This window comes from Myotis nattereri (assembly GCF_964212035.1).
Source record: "Myotis nattereri genome assembly, chromosome: 2".
Taxonomy (NCBI): domain Eukaryota; kingdom Metazoa; phylum Chordata; class Mammalia; order Chiroptera; family Vespertilionidae; genus Myotis; species Myotis nattereri.
This window is the reverse complement of record NC_138076.1, coordinates 213866264-213884022: the sequence shown is the minus strand read 5'-3', so window position 1 is coordinate 213884022 and position 17759 is coordinate 213866264. Positions and strand designations below refer to the sequence as shown.

Below are 17759 nucleotides of genomic sequence, written 5' to 3'. Positions count from 1 at the left end.
TTTTTACAGAGAGGAAGGGAGAGGGATAGAGAGTTAGAAACATCGATCAGCTGCCTCCTGCACACCCCCTACTGGGGATGTGCCCGCAACCCGGGTACATGCCCTTGTCCGGAATCGAACCTGGGACCCTTCAGTCCGCAGGCCGACGCTCCATCCACTGAGCCAAACCGGTCAGGGCGCATCTGTGTCTTTTCCTGAACATTCCTACCAGCCCACACGAGTTACCTCATGCTCCTTTGCAGTCAGCCCCCACCACCCCGTCCCAGCGAACACTTCGGTTTGGCACACATAGGGTTGTACTGTGTACACTTTGGGGTCAGGTACATGTTTCTGGTTCCTGCAATGGGGGGCTCGTGGGGTTGTGGGGGGCTCACTGGAGGGTAAGGGGGGACGAGCAGGGCTTTGGGTTCAGGCTCTCTCCCTGTAAACCACTCCCCACCGCCAGCCGTGTGACCTGGGCAAGCGGGGACGGCTCCCCTGCAGCCTCCTCACCTGTGGAAGGAGGGTGCCTCCCGACCACGTGTCTCGTGCCGCTTTGCGTGGGCGTCTCTTTTGTAAGCAGCCCACGCCTGGAATTTCAAAGAGCCCGTCTGCACAGATAAGCAATGAAGCCAGTATTAACTGTACAATCTAGGTGGTGGGTGTTTGGATGCAGGCTGTGCGATTCTTCCCGTTTTCCTGCATGATTGAAATGTTTTGTAATCAAATGTAAAAAAAAATGAAACACAACAAAACGGAGCCTCTGGGCTGTGTGTGTCTGTGTCACACGGTAACGGGCCGTCCAGGGGAGAGGAGTGGGGAGGGCGACACGCCTGGACGCTGGCTCTCACTGGTGTCGCCAGAGCCCGCCACTGGTTACCAGCAGGGGGCGCACTCACAGCAGGCCGATGTCCAAAGTGTTCAAGCCTGGCTTTCCTGTGGGAACCTTTTATAACAGCGGTTCTCAACCTGTGGGTCGTGACCCCTTTGGGGGTCGAACGACCCTTTCACAGGGGTCGCCTAAGACCATCGGAAAACACATATGTAATTACATATTGTTTTTGTGATTAATCACTATGCTTTAATTATGTTCAATTTGTAACAATGAAATTGGGGGTCACCACAACATGAGGAGCTATATTAAAGGGTCGCGGCGTTAGGAAGGTTGAGAACCGCTGTTTTATAACGATGCACAGCTCCGAGTTAAAGCCAGCCTGGCCACACCGGCCCGCGTGTTACCGGCGCCCGCAGCGGCCTCGAGCTCTGCCTCCCTCTCACCTGCGCCCATCGCCTGTGTGTGACCCCACCTCACGCCCTTGGCTTCTGTACCTGCTTATATGTCCGTCCGTGTCTCCTGCGACTGGTGGGGGTCCTGGCAAAGCTCCCAGGACGTGAAGAGCATCAGCGTGCCCTGAATGAGCGGACCTCGTCTCGAAACCCCGCTCCCGTCCCTGCCCAATGCGGGGGGCTTCACTGCACCCCTGCGCTCCCCACAGCTGGCTTATCCAGCCCCAGCACCTGTGCTCCTAATGGGGTCATCCGGGAGGCAGTGTGGCCAGTTGCCCCGCTGGGTCCCCCCTTTGTGGGCCGCATGGTGTTCCTCCAAAAGATATGACCGCGTCCTGACCTCCAGCACCTCAGCCTGTGACCGTATTGGGAAACGGTCAGTGCAGGCCACTCGGGCTCCTAATCGAATAGGCCTGGTGTCCTTACAAAAAGGGGAGGTTTGGACACAGACTGGCACACAGGGAGAAGCCGTGTGGAGACGGGGCAGAGATGGGAGCTGAAGCCAGAGAACCCCAAAGATCAGGGTGCGGGGGAGGGGGGGAGGCAGCCTCCTGCAGAGCTCTCAGAGGATTCTGGCCTCCAGACCGGGAGCACCTGCAAACCCCCAGCTTGTGGCTCTGTCATGGCAGCCCCAGGAACTGGTACACCCGCACCGGCTTCCCCAGAGGGAGTGTGCTCGCCGCTGCTGACGTCCAGAACTGGCCGTGGCTGCTCAGGAAGCAGGGACCGCAGGACGGGCAGCAGCAGGAAGTGCGTCCGCAGTGGGCGGATGCGTGTCAGGGTGGCCAGGGAGCTGCGCGCCCTGCAGGTGGCAGACACAGCTCCGTGGGCATCCTGGGAGCCACCCGGTCGCCAGCGCCCTCCCCTCGCCTGTCCGACAGGGCAGGCCCTGCTCCGAGTCCTCATGGTGCCCGATTAACCGAGGTCGTCTGCCCCGCGTGCATCAGACGCTAAGGAATCCACTTGCCTGTTCCCGCGTAACATGGAGAGCCCTGTTTTAGCTGGAGCATCAAGGCCGCCCCCTCCTGCCCCACCTCAAGCTGGGGGTTAACTCTGGTCACCGCCCAGCTGGTCACCTGACCAAATGCTTCGCCTCTGGGAACCCTGTGGGCCTGGCTTGGGAGGGAGGCGGTGAGGTCCGTCTTCAGAGTCGGCCTCTCTCGAGCCTTTACGTTTCCGAACCGGCACAGCCCACCGTTACTCCCTGGCTACGAGGTCCCGGTTAAAGTCCTCCGCCTCCTGGATCTGGCCCTGCCTGGCTCTCAGGCCACGGCCACAGGCCCCTGTCCACTCCACCCTGCGCTGCCCCAGGCCCTCCCCATGCCAACCACAGCGGACGTCCGGTCGCTTCTCCCGCAGACCCCGGGGCCTGTGCGCGCCTGGAGCCCAGCCCCCCAGGCTGCCAGTCCTCGGGCTGGGTAACATCGGCCAGCGCCCGGGTGTGAGCAGGGGCAGGACGCGAGCTGCGCTTAGGCAGCGAGGGGGGAGCTGGGTGGCCAGCGCTGGCCTGTCCGGCTGTCCTGGCTAATGATAAGCTGCCGCCAACAACGGCCGCTTGTCCCCAGCCCTGTGCGTCCGGCCCCTCAAGAAACCCCCGTGCAGGAGAGGTGCCTGGGCAGAACCCAGTCATCCTGGGCCTGCGAGCTGGAGACCCCATTATGCAGGCACCTGCCCCCTGCCCCCCTGCCAGTGCAAAACACCTCCCTCACCTCCCTCTGGCAAATTCCAGGTCGCTCTTCAAGGCCAGCCCGTGGCTAGCTGTCCCCTGGAATGTATTCGTCCATCTTTCACCCCATTATAGAATCACTGCCCGCCGTAGGCTGGCCAGCTGGCCTCCCAGCCTCCATGCAGCGGGGCTGGTCACGTGGCTGAACGCCTGCCGGTGGATGGGAGCGGAGGGGACACGCTTTCCTGCCAGGCCTCCAGCGGGGAGCACGCGGACCCCTTTCCTCCTCCCTGCTGCCCCAGGGTGGCCTGACGGTGGCAGCTGGGGCCTTCCTGGGTGGCACCGCTCACCTTGGGATTTTACAAAAACAATAAACTTGTTTTGCTAAAGCCACTCCTGTTTGGGGTCTGTTCCCAGGAGCCAGCTGAGTGGGTGGGGTGTGGGGGGCGGGAAGCAGACTCCCTGGGCTCCACCCCAGGTCCCACTGCCCAAGGCGTGAGCTTGGCCACTCACTCAACACACGTCTCAGGCTTCGCCCCTGGGGGGCGTGAGGAGTCCAGTCCCACCCCTGGCTGCGGGGGGCCTGGCGGCCTCGGTTCCCCAGGGAGCCGGTTCCCCAGCGAGCGGGCCTGCACGCGATGGTCCTGGGGGGCCGCACCCACCCGTCCCCGGCTCCACAGCGCCCCTCTGGATGCTCTGAGCCGCACTGCCCCGAGCTCCCGCTCCTGGGGAAACCCGGGGGGAGGGTAGCCAATGCTTGGTCCACAGTGGAGGTGAAGTTAGGGGACTTGTGGGCCAAGTAGGGTTTGTTTGTTAATCCCCCCTGAGGATATGTGTGTGTGTGTGTGTGTGTGTGTGTGTTTTATTTTTGAGAGAGAGAGGAAGGGAGAGAGAGAAAAACAACGAGAAGCATTGATCGGGGGTCGAACCCTCAACCTAGGTGTATGCCCTGACCGTTAGTCACACCTGCAACCTTTTGGGGTACGAGACCACCCTCCAACCAAGCGAGCCTCCGGCAGGGCGAGTGTATTTTTTGAATAAATGTGACTCTTCCAGGTGACGGCGTTTATACGTGAATGACGGGGCGGGGGGGGGGGGGGGCGGGGAGGGGCGTCTTTCTCATCGACTCCTGGTGTTGAACTGAAGTAGTCGTCCGTGGCGTGGTTGGTACAGACTTCCTTCATGTAGTTTCTCCTGATCATAAAACGAGGAGAAGCCGTCAGCAAAGGCCTGGCGCCCTCGCCTGCCTTTCTGTGATATCGCGGAGAGCCGCCCGCTTCTTGCTGTTAATCCTCACCCGAGAATATCTTTCCCTTGATTTTTAGAGAGAGCGGAAAGGAGGGGGAGAGACAGAGAGAAACACCGATGTGAGAGACACACCGATTGGTTGCCTCCTGCACACGCCCCGACCGGACAGGGACGGGGATCCAACCTGTGACCTTCCAGCCTGAGGGCCGACACGCTAACCACTGAGCACCAGCTAGGGCAGAGCCCACCCGCTTGTTGTCCCAGGATGCCTCGCTGCATCTCGCCACCGCGGAGCGTCTAGACTGCGGACCCTCCTGGTTCCAGGGTCCCATCTCCACAGCGTGACTGGGGAGCGTCTGCTCGCCCCAGACTTCAGACCGTGTCTTTGCGCCCCGTTAGTCACAGGAGTGACAGAGGGACCCACAGGCAGACAGGTGCCGCACGTCTGACTGGAGAAATACAGGCGGGCCCCTTCTGAGTTCCAGGCAGGAGCGTGGTGGGTGGACAGACACACAAGTAATCGCACTGTGGGTTTGGTGACAGAGTTCCCTGCTGACCGGCGCTGACAGCGGGCAGCCGGAACCCGGAGCCACCCTCGGGGCCTGTGTGTGCCCAGAGCAGCGCTCCCCACAGTGGGCGGCGGGCACCGTCTCCTCCACGTCTCAGGCTCCCCCCCCCACCCAGGGGCTCCTGGTGCCCTCCGAGTACCCATCACCAGCGCCCGTGTGCCAGCCGCTGGGGGTCCCAGGCCCAGGCGAGGAGCCCATTGAGGGGTGTCTGCAGGATGCCCACTGGTGCCCGCTGGATGGCATCGCAGTCCCCTGGTCTGTGGGGACCCGTGCTTGCCAAGCCCTTAATTTCTGGCTTCTTCGCTCTGGGCCTGCCCCCCTTTCTGTTGGCATTCTTCGCCAGGAGGCCGTGCCAGAGCCAAGCCGCCGCCGCCACCACCACCACCACCACCACCACCACGGGGCCTCCTGTGAACGATGATGCACCAAGGCCCCGGACCCTCTGGGTGGGAGAGATCTGGGGCAGGGGGTGGGGTGGGGGACAGGAGCCCAGGGAAGCACAGAGCTGCTCCATGGCCCTGCCGGTCAGCATCTTCCCCCCCCCCCGCCCCCCCCCGGCCTGGTACCCCAGCCCTGCCAGCCCCAGCACGCACTGCCGGAGCTGCTCCGCGGCCCTGCCAGTCAGCATCCCCCCCTCCACCCCCCTCCCTCCGCCTGGTACCCCAGCCCTGCCAGCCCCAGCACGCACTGCCGGAGCTGCTCCATGGCCCTGCCAGTCAGCATCCCCCCCCCTGCCCCCCCCGCCTGGTACCCCAGCCCTGCCAGCCCCAGCACGCACTGCCGGAGCTGCTCCGAGACCCTGCCGGTCAGCATCTTCCCCCCCCCCCGCCCCCCCCCGGCCTGGTACCCCCCCCCTGCCTGCCCCAGCACGCACTGCTGGAGCTGCTCCATGGCCCTGCCAGTCAGCATCCCCCCCTGCCCCCCCCCCGCCTGGTACCCCAGCCCTGCCAGCCCCAGCACGCACTGCCGGAGCTGCTCCGCGGCCAGGCTGCGGTTGCTGCCGTCCAGGGCTCTGCGCAGGTCGCGCTGCTGCCGCCGCCGCTGCCGCTCGCACAGCACCTCGGCGCGGGCCCTCTCGACCCTCTGCCGGTCCCAGTCCGCCTCTCGCTGGCGCTCTTCCTCCTGGAGCCTCTGGAGAGAGGTGACTCTCACCACCTGTCCCCACAGAGGGGCCCGGGAACGGGCTGGGAGAACCGGCCTCTCATTTTACAGATGGGGAAACTGAGGCTCTGGTGGGCGGGCAGAGGAGACCCCCCCATACAAACCCAGGTGGCCCGGCCCCGTCCCACACTTGGAGGCACTGGGCACACGAGTGGGCAGGCTGCTGCTCCTGGCTGAACACTGGGACCACCTGGTCGCTTCTAGAACCTTCTGATGCTACAGTGAGTTCATGATCTCAGGTAAATTTCTGCATCTTAGCTCGTTTTTTTTTTAATCCTCACCCGAGGTCATTTTCCCATGGCTTTTTAGAGAAAGCGGGAGAGAGAGAGATCAATGTGAGAGACACACATCGATTGGTTGCCTCCTCAACGAGCCATGACCAGGGCCCAGGCCTGGGGAGGAGCCTGCAACCGAGGTACGTGCCCTTGACAGGAATCGAACCTGGGACCCTTCCGTCCACAGGCTGACGCCCTATCCACTGAACCACACTGGCCGGGGCTGTCTGCTCATTCCTCATTGCCTTCCAGACCTTCTCTAAAACCCACTGTCTCTTAGGAGAGGAAAGGGCGTGAATGCAGCTGGGGGTGGGGGAGGGTCAACCCCTACGCGTGGGCAGTGTCACCCACCAACCTGAGAGTTACTGCCTCAGCTCCGCCCGCAAAAGGGAGGGGCTGGGCCTGCAGCCGAGCCCTCCTTCCCTCCTGGGCTCAGCACAGGGCCTCCTCCCACCAGAGGAGCAGGGGAGGTGGGCAGCCACCAGGGCCCAGGCCCTCACCCAGGGATCGAAAGGCAGGCTGGGGCCTGGCTTGGCCACCTGCAGGGCAAGTGATTGGCTGCCACCGTGAACCTGTTTCCCCACCTGCACCCTGAGGCTGCGCCGGGGCCCCTGAGCCCTGGCTCATGCCTTCCTCACCCAGCTCCCTGCAGAGGGGCTGCGGGCAGGGGTGTTCTGAGTGGTGAGACTTAATGTGTGTTTTTTCCCTTTTTTGATTTCTGTTTGCTGGTTTTTCACGAAAATTGGAAATCAGGAAATAAATACAAACACGTTGAAAACAAAAAAAAGAAGAAAAAAAAGAAAATTGGAAATCAGTGCAAATTGCTGCTTTCAGGACAGTGGCTGGCCTTCTGCCAGGCGGCTGGGCTGCGGGAGTGGCGCTGGCCCTGGCTGCTCACCTACCTGGCTCGCTCGCACTCCCCCCACTCAGGTCTCGGTTCCAATGTCACTCCTCAGGCCCCGGTGACCCGCTGGGCCCAGCAGCCCCGCTCCCAGCCTCACTTTCCTCCCCAGCACCCACCACCCAAGCACCTGGCCCTTGTCACCACCCCTGCTGCAACTGGCCCCAGGAGGGAGGGGGCAGGGGAGGGAGGAGGAGGAAGGTGTGGAAGGGAGGGAGGGGGATGTGGGAGAGGGGGGGGGCAGGAGAGGGAGAGGGAGGGAGGGAGGGGGAAGGGGGATGTGGGAGGGAGGGAGGGGGAGGAGGGTGTGGAAGGGAGGGAGGGGGATGTGGGAAAGAGGGGGGCAGGAGAGCGAGGGGGAGGGGAGGAGGGGGACGGGAGGGGAAGAGGGGGACGGGAGGGAGGGGGAAGGGGGATGTGGGAGGGAGGAAGGGGGAGGGGAGGGAGGGGAATGTGGGAGAGAGGGAGGGGGAGGAGAGGGAGGGGAAGGGGATGTGGGAGGGAGGGAGGGGGAGGAAGGTGTGGAAGGGAGGGAGAGGGATGTGGGAAAGAGGGGGAGGGGAGGGAGGAGGATGTGGGACAGAGGGAGGGAGGGGGGGGGTCTGGGGCAGCACCAGCTTCTCCTGCATCTGCTGCTGCTGCACCAGGCGGATGTGCCCCAGCTGGGCCTGGCTCATGCCCTTCCAGCGGTCAGGGACCACGCGGTGGGGCCCGAAGGAGCTGGCCGCCTGCTGCGGGTCCTCGGAGAGCAGGTCCCCGCGCAGCAGGTTGGAGATGTGGGCCAGGTCGTCCTCTTGTTCTTGTTTTTTCTCTAGACTTTTCCTCTCCGCCAACTCCGAGGCCTGGGGGGGGGGGGGGGGGGGGCGGAACGGGGAGACATCAGGGAAGATGCTCTGAGCGACCTCAGGGAGAGGCACTGGCCCATCTCCGGGGCGCCAGTAGGGAGAAGGCGCTCAGGGGACCTGCTAGCCGGTCCGTTTGAAATGAATAAAACTATTGAAAAAAAAGACCGTACCCTTTTATGTAATGATGTTTACTTTGAATTTATATTAGTTCACACAAACACTCCATCCATGCTTTTGTTCCGGCCCTCCAGTCCACTTTAAGAACCCACTGTGGCCCTCGAGTCAAAAAGTTTGCCCACCCCTGTGCTAGCCGGTGCCCAGCCTGCGGGCTGGGCGGAGCGGAGCGCCACCTGCTGGCCGTGTGCAGAGTTGCTTCGGGTCTTCGCGCTGTTCTGCCGCCTCCCTGGCAAGGCCATCCTCACCTTGGCCGGGCCTCACTCACAGGCCGCTCTGTGCCCCGCCCTGGGCCTGGTCACCCCGATGTGCCCGCAGGCCACAAGGGACACCCAGAGGGACTGGCAACAGCAGTGACTTAAAGGGGGAAACACACGGTCACCTCAGGGCTCCCGGTGCAGCCAGGAAACTCCTGGCCAAACCCCTGCTCACGAGGGTGGCGATGGCGGGGACAGCCTGGCCCTGCGACCTGGCGCCAGTCACCTCCCTCTCCGGCTGCAGCCATTTCTCTGCCAAGTCAGGAGGTGGACTGGCCGTTCCCCAGCGTTACCGGGTCCCCTAGCGATGGGCAGGCGTGCTCTCTGCAGGGTGCGGGCACGCCTGGGCGCCCATGAGGGGGCAGCTGGATGGCACCGCGTGAGCACCTGCCTCGCACGGAGGGCTGATCAGACACTGGGCTCGCTGGGCTGGGAAGGCCCGTCTCCGGTCAGATCAGCGCTGGGTGTCCCTAGGAAGTCAGCCCCCCCAAGACTCACTCTATCAGCGTCGCTGGGCTGGCCCCGCCCCGCCCTCTGTAGGGCTGTTAACACAGTGACGAATGAGGGCAGCTGCCTGTGCCCAGGATTTAAAACAAAGGCCATGCTGATGAGTCTGACAACAGGCCAGAGGTTCCAACACGTGACGTGCATACCTGGTTTAATCCCATGACCTCACACTTACAAAATGGTACTATTAGGCCGTAAAAATAGCATGTGCTTCATAACTCACTCTCACGCGTGCGCACACACATGTATAAAACAATGAGGAGGTTGCCCTGGCCAGCATGGCTCAGTAGTTAGAGCGGCGGCCCACACACCGGAGTCTCGGGTTCTATTCCCGGCCAAGGGCACGTCCCTGGGTTGCAGGTCTGATCCCCACCCCGGTTGGGGCATCTTCTGGAGGCAACCCACTGATGTGTTTCTCTCACATTGATGTGTGTCTCCTCTTCTCTCCCCTCCCCCCTCCCACTCTCTCTGAAAATCATTGAAAAAAATCTCATAGGGTGAGGATTAACCAAACAGCAGATAAAAATGACGAGGGTGAGCAGCGCTCAGGTTCTCCTCCTGCTCTGCAGGGACCATCTCCCACGCTCCACTGTGCAGACCGCTGTCTGCTCAAGCAGCTCTTCTGGTCAAGGAATACAGGCACCTGGCCCTGGCCTGTGTTGCTCAGTGGATAGAGCGTCGGCCTGCGGACTGAAGGGTCCCAGGTTCGATTCTGGTCAAGGGCACATGCCGGGGTTTAAGCTCCACCCCCAATCCCCTGTAGGGGGCGTGCAGGAGGCAGCTGATCAGTGATTCTCTCTCATCACTGATGTTTCTCTCTCTCTCCCTCTCCCTTCCTCTCTGAAATCAATTAAAGAAAAAAGAAAACCTGGAGGGAAGTCTAATTTCCAAAGGACCAGAGAACCTGAAGCCCCTCCGCATGGCGGGCGGGAGAGGGGTGCTGTGAGGGTCCGGCAGAGCCCAGGGAGCAGGGGACGGTCAGGAGACCTCCCAGTGAGCACCCTCATCGGCACAGTGGCCCCCGCTCCGGAGTGCTGTGCACCTGCCCCTGGTGAGGAGCGACTCTGAGGCTGGTGAAGAAGAACCGAAACCAGACAGCGGCAGGGCAGTGCCCGCTGGCACCCCTGGGGCAGAGGTCACTGTCCTCATATTAGAGACGCACCTGAGGCTGAGAAAGGGGAACTGACCCCACCCCACTCGCCGCTGGTTTGCGCTTTCACACCCAGATTCAGAGCTCAGGAGCCGGGGCTGGAGCTCAGCGGTTTCTGTGGCTGGTGCCCCCCCATCCCCCCCCCCCATGTCAGGGTTCCGGTTCGTGATGTGGCCCAGAGGACGGACTGAGCCCGGGACCAGGGAGCCTGGCGCCCGGTGGAGCGGTGGGTGCCGGTCCTCCCCGCCCGGGCGCGGGTTACCTGGGTCTTGTTGAATTGTTTCACAGCTGCGGAGACCGCCCTCCTGGTGGCGCGTTCCCGATGCTGTAAGTCCTGGGCCGTCTGGTCGAACTGCAGCCTGGCCTCCGTGTACAGGTCCTCTGGAGCAAGCACGCAGTCAGGGCTGCGCCCCGCGTCCCTCCCGGTGCGGGGGTAACCTGTGTCCGCTCCTATCCGCCCGCACCCACAGAACCCAGATGCCTCGGGCTGCAGGGAGACCCAGGACCTAGTTCAAGTAAAGCTCTAGGTCAGCGCCTGGATGGAAGGGTCAGCAGTCGCTACTGTGGATTGGAACTGTCTGCCGTGGATTGGTAGTGTCGGTTGTGGATTGGCAATGCCTGCCGTGAATTGACAGTGTCTGCCGTGGATTGGTAATGTCTGCTGTGGATTGGTAGTATAGGCTGTGGACTGGCAATGCCTGCCGTGGATTGGCACTGTCTGCCGTGGATTGGCAATGCCTGCCGTGGACTGGCAATGCCTGCCGTGGATTGGCACTGTCTGACGTGGATTGGTCGTGTCGGCTGTGGTCCTGGGACAGGGAGCAGTGGTTTCCTTGCCCTCCACGACTTCTCAGGCCCCTACATCCTTACAACCCGCAAGGGATAGTGGAGCCCAGCGAAAAGGAGCTCTGCCCTGGGAGCCAGCTGGGGCTCCGCAGAGGAGGGAGGTCAGGGCAGAAGCACTTGGACAGCGAGGAGGACAAGGAGGAGCAGGGGTCAAAAGCTGAGCGTCCAAACGGCGCAAGTAAAGCACTGGGTCAGACAGTCTCCTCGCCCAGCCCGGACCTCCCAGCTCTGCCCACCTGACCTGCTTACCACCCGACCTGAGCCTCCGGCCTCTCCTGTGAGGCAGGGCGGCCCTACTTTGCAGGGTTGTTACATTTAAAAAGTCAGTAATAAAGAAGGTTCTTCGTACGGCGTTTGTGCCTAGGGTCTCCTGTAGTCTCCAAAAACAAAGACCAATATAGAGGTGATGGATTATACAACTGCAGCCTGAAACCTCTATAGCTGTATTAACCAGTGTCACCCCAATTAATCCCCAATAAATCCCATTTAAAGGAAAAAAGACCAAACTCTTTCGTGGTGAATTCTGGCCTCTGCTCACCTTCAGCTTCACCTCTCACCTTGCGTTACCCTGGCCGTTCATTTAACATAGAAGTATGGCGAGCCTTACTTGGGCCGGCCCACACCCTGCTGGGAACCCCGGGTGGAGTGGTGCCTTCTGGGAGCTTACAGTCCAGGAGATGAGCCAGTTGACAAACAAGCAAACCCGAAATAGACGCATCACTGCAGACTGTTTCAGTGCTACCGAGCGGAGGGAAAGGCCACTGGGAGGGAGGTGTGGGGAGCACGGGGGGGGGGGGGAAGGCCACTGGGAGGGAGATGTGGGGAGCACCGGGGGAGGGAAAGGCCACTGGGAGGGAGATGTGGGGAGCACCGGGGGAGGGAAAGGCCACTGGGAGGGAGATGTGGGGAGCACCGGGGGAGGGAAAGGCCACTGGGAGGGAGGTGTGGGGAGCATCGGGGGAGGGAAAGGCCACTGGGAGGGAGGTGTGGGGAGCATCGGGGGAGGGAAAGGCCACTGGGAGGGAGGTGTGGGGAGCATCGGGGGAGGGAAAGGCCACTGGGAGGGAGGTGTGGGGAGCATCGGGGGAGGGAAAGGCCACTGGGAGGGAGATGTGGGGAGCACCGGGGGAGGGAAAGGCCACTGGGAGGGAGGTGTGGGGAGTCCCTGACAGGTAGGTGGACGGTGGGAGTCAGAGAGCTTCTAGGAGGAGGTGGCACTTGAGCTCAGTCCTGAGGGACGCAGGGAGCTGGGTGCAGAGGTTCGGAAGTGGGGGAGCATTTGTCGGGACCCAGAATTGCACGTCAGCCAGAGTGGCTGGGACACAGTGAGTGGGGTGACATCGGAGGGCTGGGCAGGGGCCCAGCGTGCAGGGCTCTGTAGGCTATGGGCAGACTTGCATTTTATTCCGTATGTAATGGGAAGCCATTAGAGGGTTTAAGCTGGGCTGGAGGGACGAGGGGGGACACTGCTCACTTGACACTGTTTAGAAAGCAGCTCTCTGACTGCCGTGTTGAGAATGGGCCAGAGAGGAGCAAGAAAGAAGGGGGAACTAGAAAGCCTGGTCCGTGCAGATAAAAAAGGTGGGGCCTGCACCGCAGCGGTGACAGTGGGATGGGAGACGTGGACAGTCCAAAGTATCTGCAGGTGGTAAGAAGGGACAGAAGCTGAGGTTGCCCTGGAGACAAGACGGGGTCCAGGAGGACGCCCAGGCTTCTGGTTTGACTAAGGGAAGGAGGTGACATGAGTAAGGGAGGAAGATGGAGGGAGGAGCAAGTCCAGGGAGAAATGCAGGGTGTGTTTCCAGGATGGTGTGAGATGCGCACTGAGATGTCTGGGGTCCAGCTCGAGGACCAAGTCCAAGGCTGAGACAAAGGCTCAGCCAGAGACGGACAAATGGAGCACCTGTGAGTGGTCATGTCAACAGGTATTTACCCACGTGCCAGGCACTCAGGAAGGAGCAGTGGATAAAACAGACACGATCCCCTGCCTTCATGGCGCTTAAGAGATGACACTGGGGAGAGGGATGACAAATACATAACCAGACAGCATGTCACTGGGCAATGCGGTGGGGAAAATACAGCAAGGAAAGGGACAGGGAGCGTGGGGTGGGGGAGAGTATGGGGTTGCCCTTTATAATAGTGGTCAGTGGAGCCCTCACTGGTAAGACAACATTTTAGCAAAGACTTGAAGGAGGAGGCAACCGTGCAAATATCTGGGGAAATATGTTTCCAGACAGAGGGAACCGTAGGTGCAAAGGTCCTGAGGCAGAAATGAGCCTGACACACGTACATTCTAGGAATAGCGAGGAAGCCAGTGTGGCAAGGATGAGATGAATGAGGGGCAGCCTAGTAGAAGATACAGTCAGACTGAAGGCCTTGTCGGTCCTTGAAATAGACCTGGTTTTTACTGAGTGAAATGTGAAGCTATTGGAAGACGGTGAGCAAAGGCGCTAGCTTAGCTTTTAGCAGGATCGTCCTGGCGCCGGGCTGAAGAGACGAGGTCCCAAGGGGACAAGGGCAGCAGCAGGGAGACCGGCAGAGGCCACGGCAGCACTCCAGCTGAGACAGCTGACAGCTTAGTCCAGAGTGCCGATGGCAGAGGCGGTGAAAGGTAGTGAGGCCTGGGTGACTTCTGTTGGACTGCATGTAGCATGTGAGGGAAACACAAGGGTCAAGGTGACTTGGGGCTGGGGCTGGGCAAGTGCGAGAACTCCCCGTGGACAGAGGAGCAAGGCCAGGTGCGGACTCGCCCTGACAGAGGCCGGACCCAGGTCTCCCCGCAGACTGTAAGCAGCCTGAGGGCAGGGGCTGGTGTTGAGCTACGAGGGGCCCAGCACCCACAGGAGCTCAGACAGGGCGCGTGCGCAGGAAGGGTTTCCTGCATGACTGCCGTGTGCCTGGAGAGGTTTCCGCCCTGGACCACAGGCTCTGACATCTCTCGCCCTCCACGGCCCAAGCAGTACATCATAAAACTTACATAAAACAAAACAAAAGCGGGAGTTGATTTGCTAAGCGCGCACTGAAATCACCGTGGCTGCTGTTTCCTCACCTGCACGTTTCTGGTCGGCCCGGGCTTTCTTCCACTCCCTCTGCTGCTGCAGGAACCATTCTCTGTTTTGTTCCTGTTGGAATCTCTGCCTCGCGTGGAAGTTTAAATCCTCTCCCATGAACCTCTGCATCCCCGACACTGTATTCCGCGCATCGTTGTCTCCCTGCCGCGCGGGGAACTCTCTCCTGCGGGCGAGGGGGTCCGAAAGGTCGAATTCCCGCCGCATCTCCGGCTTCTGGAAGCTCTGCTGGAAGTCGTGGAGAGCTTTGCAGCGATCTCTCCGCCCCCTTCTTTCCCGGTTCTCTAATATGCACATCATTTTGTCATTGTGCCTCAGTTCAGCAGCTAGAAGAGATATAGGTTATCCATAAGCTTAAGATTCAGTGGGAAAAATCAATTGGATTCCACCTTAAAAAAATAATTTTTAGTAATTCTAAAAGGAATACAACCCTCCAAAAACGTAACATCCATTCAAAGATTAGAATCCTGAATGTACAAAGGTTTTGAGTCCGATGCCTGGTCTGGGTACATTCCTAGATTTCGGGTTCAAACCCTGGTCGGGGCTCATATGGGATGCAACCAATTGATGTTTTTCTCTCACATTGATGTTTCTCTCTCTCCTCCCCCTTCCTCTCTCTCTAAAAAAAACCCCCAAATCAATAAAAACATATCCTTCAGTGAGGATTTTAAAAAATACAAAATTAAATATTTTTAAAGGTCGCAAAGGATCTATTCAATATTATACCAGTTACTTTAAAGAGGCAGGAAGAAAAGAATGACAGGGTGGGGAATATACATATATTTTCAAAAATCATTCTTAAAATATATCTAAAGCCCACTTGGCAAAAAGGTAACATCTAATCTAGTGGTGAGTGCATGTGTATGTGTCACATCATTTTTGTAAGTTTGACTTATTTTTAAACTAAAAATATAAAAGGGAAAACATTAAAAAACATAGAACTGTATAAAGAAAATAAACTTCACTCTTAATTTAATCACTCCAACATTACATTTGGCCTATTTACTTTCTTCTTCTAAGCATGTCTTCCATATATTTAAAAACGTAATCGAGTACCCATTGTATATAAAATTTTGTACCCTGCTTTTTTTCATTTTTTTTAAACAGGAAAAAATAACCAAATTTATTACATATGTACATATGGGAGTTCTGTAAGAATATGGGGCCCCCTCGTCTTCCTATTTTAAAAACTCTCACAGTGCTTTATGAAATAAACTGAAAGTGTTGCACATGATGAGAATGCTGCTTGAAACTTTTATCTAAAAGCAAGAACACTATCATTTGAACTATGTCTGGTTCTGATTCAGCTTGGGGGCGCGAGCTGGGGGTCTGAGTGTGTCATCTGGTGTAAAGGGCTGTCCCCGGCAGAAGGTCTTGAACTCTCGGAAGAGTGTGTGTGTGTGTTTAAGGTTTTTCATATCCAGTTGGTGTGTTTTTTTTGGAAAACACATTTATCCTAAAAAATTATTTTTTAGAACACACACAGGATTCAATAGCTGTTTTTCTTTTAACAGAGGAAGAATCAGTGCATTAAGTTGAGCACAAGCAATTGTGAAATTTTAAAAGGAGGAGGAGAGTAAAAAGGACCAGCTCTCACACAGGTGAAGAGTGGGGGCTGGTGTCGAAGGCATGCAGCCCTACCCTGCTAGACAGACGTTCAGGAAACGCTCACCAAACGTTTCGTGCCTGGCTTTCTCAGTTGCTTCTTTTATCTTCCGGTCACACACCTGAATATCCCAGGTTTTTGTATCTCCCTGGAATGGAAAACGAGGGAAGAGGAGTTAAAACTAGATAAATGTAACCTGTTATTAACAATCTTACTTATCTCTTTATCCTCACCCCACTGTCTTAATTTCACACCAGGTCTTTTCATACCTGAATGCCTTTCCTTATAGTTGGTTCTTCAACCTGTCCTCTTAACTTCCCTCAGAGCTTACCTTAGTTAACAGATACTCATCCTCACAACACTGCTTAGGCATCACCTCCTCTGGGAAGCCCTCTCTGATTCCCTCTTCCAGCCCCAGTCTGTGTTCCCCTCCTTCACTACATTTTAATGTGACCATTTTAATGTCTGCCTCCTCCACTGGGCCATAAACCCTGAAGGTCAAGAATTGCCTTATTCCTCATCTCCTGGGCCCAGTTCAGGCTTGCCACAAAATAGGAATTTTGTCAAATGGACGGACTGAAAGGAACCCCTGACAATGTAAAAAATCTGGCTCGGAGAGAGGAGAGCCCCATTCTAGTCTCCACTTGGCCACAAACTCCGAGCCGCTCCCTCCCACTGCAGGACTCCGTTTGCCTGTCTGGCAAGTGGGAGGGAGTATAATTGTTCTGTTAAAGTTTCTCTCATCCTCAGCAAAGTCAATATATCCTCAGCCTGCTGCCATCTGCAGCTGCGCCTGGATCAAGTTTCACTCGAGGGATTCATCTCTTCCTCTCTCCCACGCCTACCTCTCGCTCCCACCTGCCCCTCCACGTTCCCTCCGGGCCCCTTTCCCTGTGGGGACAAGCGAGCGTCCTACCCCCAGGATCCTGTTCCTGGCGTTGAAGATCTGGTTCTGCCTGCACAGCTCCGCATGTCTCCTCCTGGCCACGCAAAAGGCCTGCTCCAGGTCGTTGGGCTGCACTATCTCCATAACCGGGAATCCTCAAGAAGCTCTGAGAGCCTTTAAAACGCACGAGTTAAAAAGAGAAGACCACAAAAAATCAAACTGCAGCCCGACCGAGCGATGGAGGCTGGCTCCCTAGGCGGTGAGCCGGCGGGGTGTGAGCCTGCTCCCCAGGCTTCCCACACTGCCTCCTGCGACCGCGTCCCGGGGCCGCGTTTCCTCGGCAACGTAAACAGCCCGGTTGCTAAGGAACGGCGGCGCTCGCCGTGTTCTCGCTCTCCTCTCGCGAGATGCTGGGAAGGCTTTCCCGCGCTTTTCCCGCCCCGCGTGTGAGGACGCCCCGGAGGCGCGGAGGGCGCAGCCATGGGCCGTTTGGAGGTGCTGCTCGTGGAGAACTTCAAGTCCTGGCGAGGCCGCCAGGTCATCGGCCCTTTCAGGAGGTTCACCTGCATCATCGGCCCCAACGGCTCCGGTAACTGGGACCCGGCCCCCGCCGCCCGCCCGCGGCGCCGGGCCTCATGGGGCCTGAGGGCACCTGAGGGTGGCCGCTCGGCCGGACTCGGGCCCCTGCCGCCCGCAAGCCCCTGCCGCCCGCAAGCCCCGTCTTCTCTCTGTCTCGGACCCTCGCCGACCGCCCGCCCGGCACCCCGACCGCGCCCTCCCACCCCCACCCCATGGTTCTGTGGGCCTTCAACAGCGCTCCAGGCCCAACACTGGCCTCGCCCCACCCCAGGGCCCGCCGGACCCCACTCCCACCCCCAGGCTGACCAGGCCTGGACCCCGCTCGACCGCCCCCCCCATCCCCACCCCAGGGTCCCCCGGACCTACCCCCACCTCAGGAACCGCCGGGCCCCCCACCCCCACCCCAGGGCCCGCCGGACCCCACTCCCACCCCCAGGCTCACCAGGCCTGGACCCCGCCCGACCGCCCCCCTCCCCCACCCCAGGGTCCTCCGGACCTACCCCCACCTCAGGGACCGCCGGGCCCCCCACCCCCACCCCCACCCCAGGGCCCGCCGGACCCCACTCCCACCCCCAGGCTCACCAGGCCTGGACCCCGCTCGACCGCCCCCCTCCCCCACCCCAGGGTCCTCCGGACCTACCCCCACCCCAGGGTCCACCCCACCCCACTCCCACCCCCGAGTCCACCAGGCCTGGACCCCCCCCTCGACCGTCTCCCCACCCCACCCCAGGGTCCTCCGGACCTACCCCCACCTC

The 17759-nt window shown here is 59.6% G+C and overlaps 1 protein-coding gene across 1 annotated transcript; it reads right to left on the bottom strand.

Moving 5' to 3' along the window:
• Nucleotides 1–1449: 1449 nt before the first annotated feature.
• On the bottom strand, nucleotides 1450–16743 carry RIBC2 (RIB43A domain with coiled-coils 2; the record flags this gene model as incomplete). The annotated part of the gene is made up of 9 exons (XM_081082232.1): nucleotides 16456–16743; nucleotides 15606–15687; nucleotides 13915–14259; nucleotides 10282–10400; nucleotides 7701–7928; nucleotides 5714–5871; nucleotides 4019–4126; nucleotides 1920–2068; nucleotides 1450–1505 (listed from the first exon to the last, which is right to left on the bottom strand). The coding sequence occupies exons 1-9, from the start codon at nucleotides 16567–16569 to the stop codon at nucleotides 1450–1452; spliced, it is 1359 nt and encodes a 452-aa protein (XP_080938358.1). The 5' UTR covers nucleotides 16570–16743.
• Nucleotides 16744–17759: the final 1016 nt, after the last annotated feature.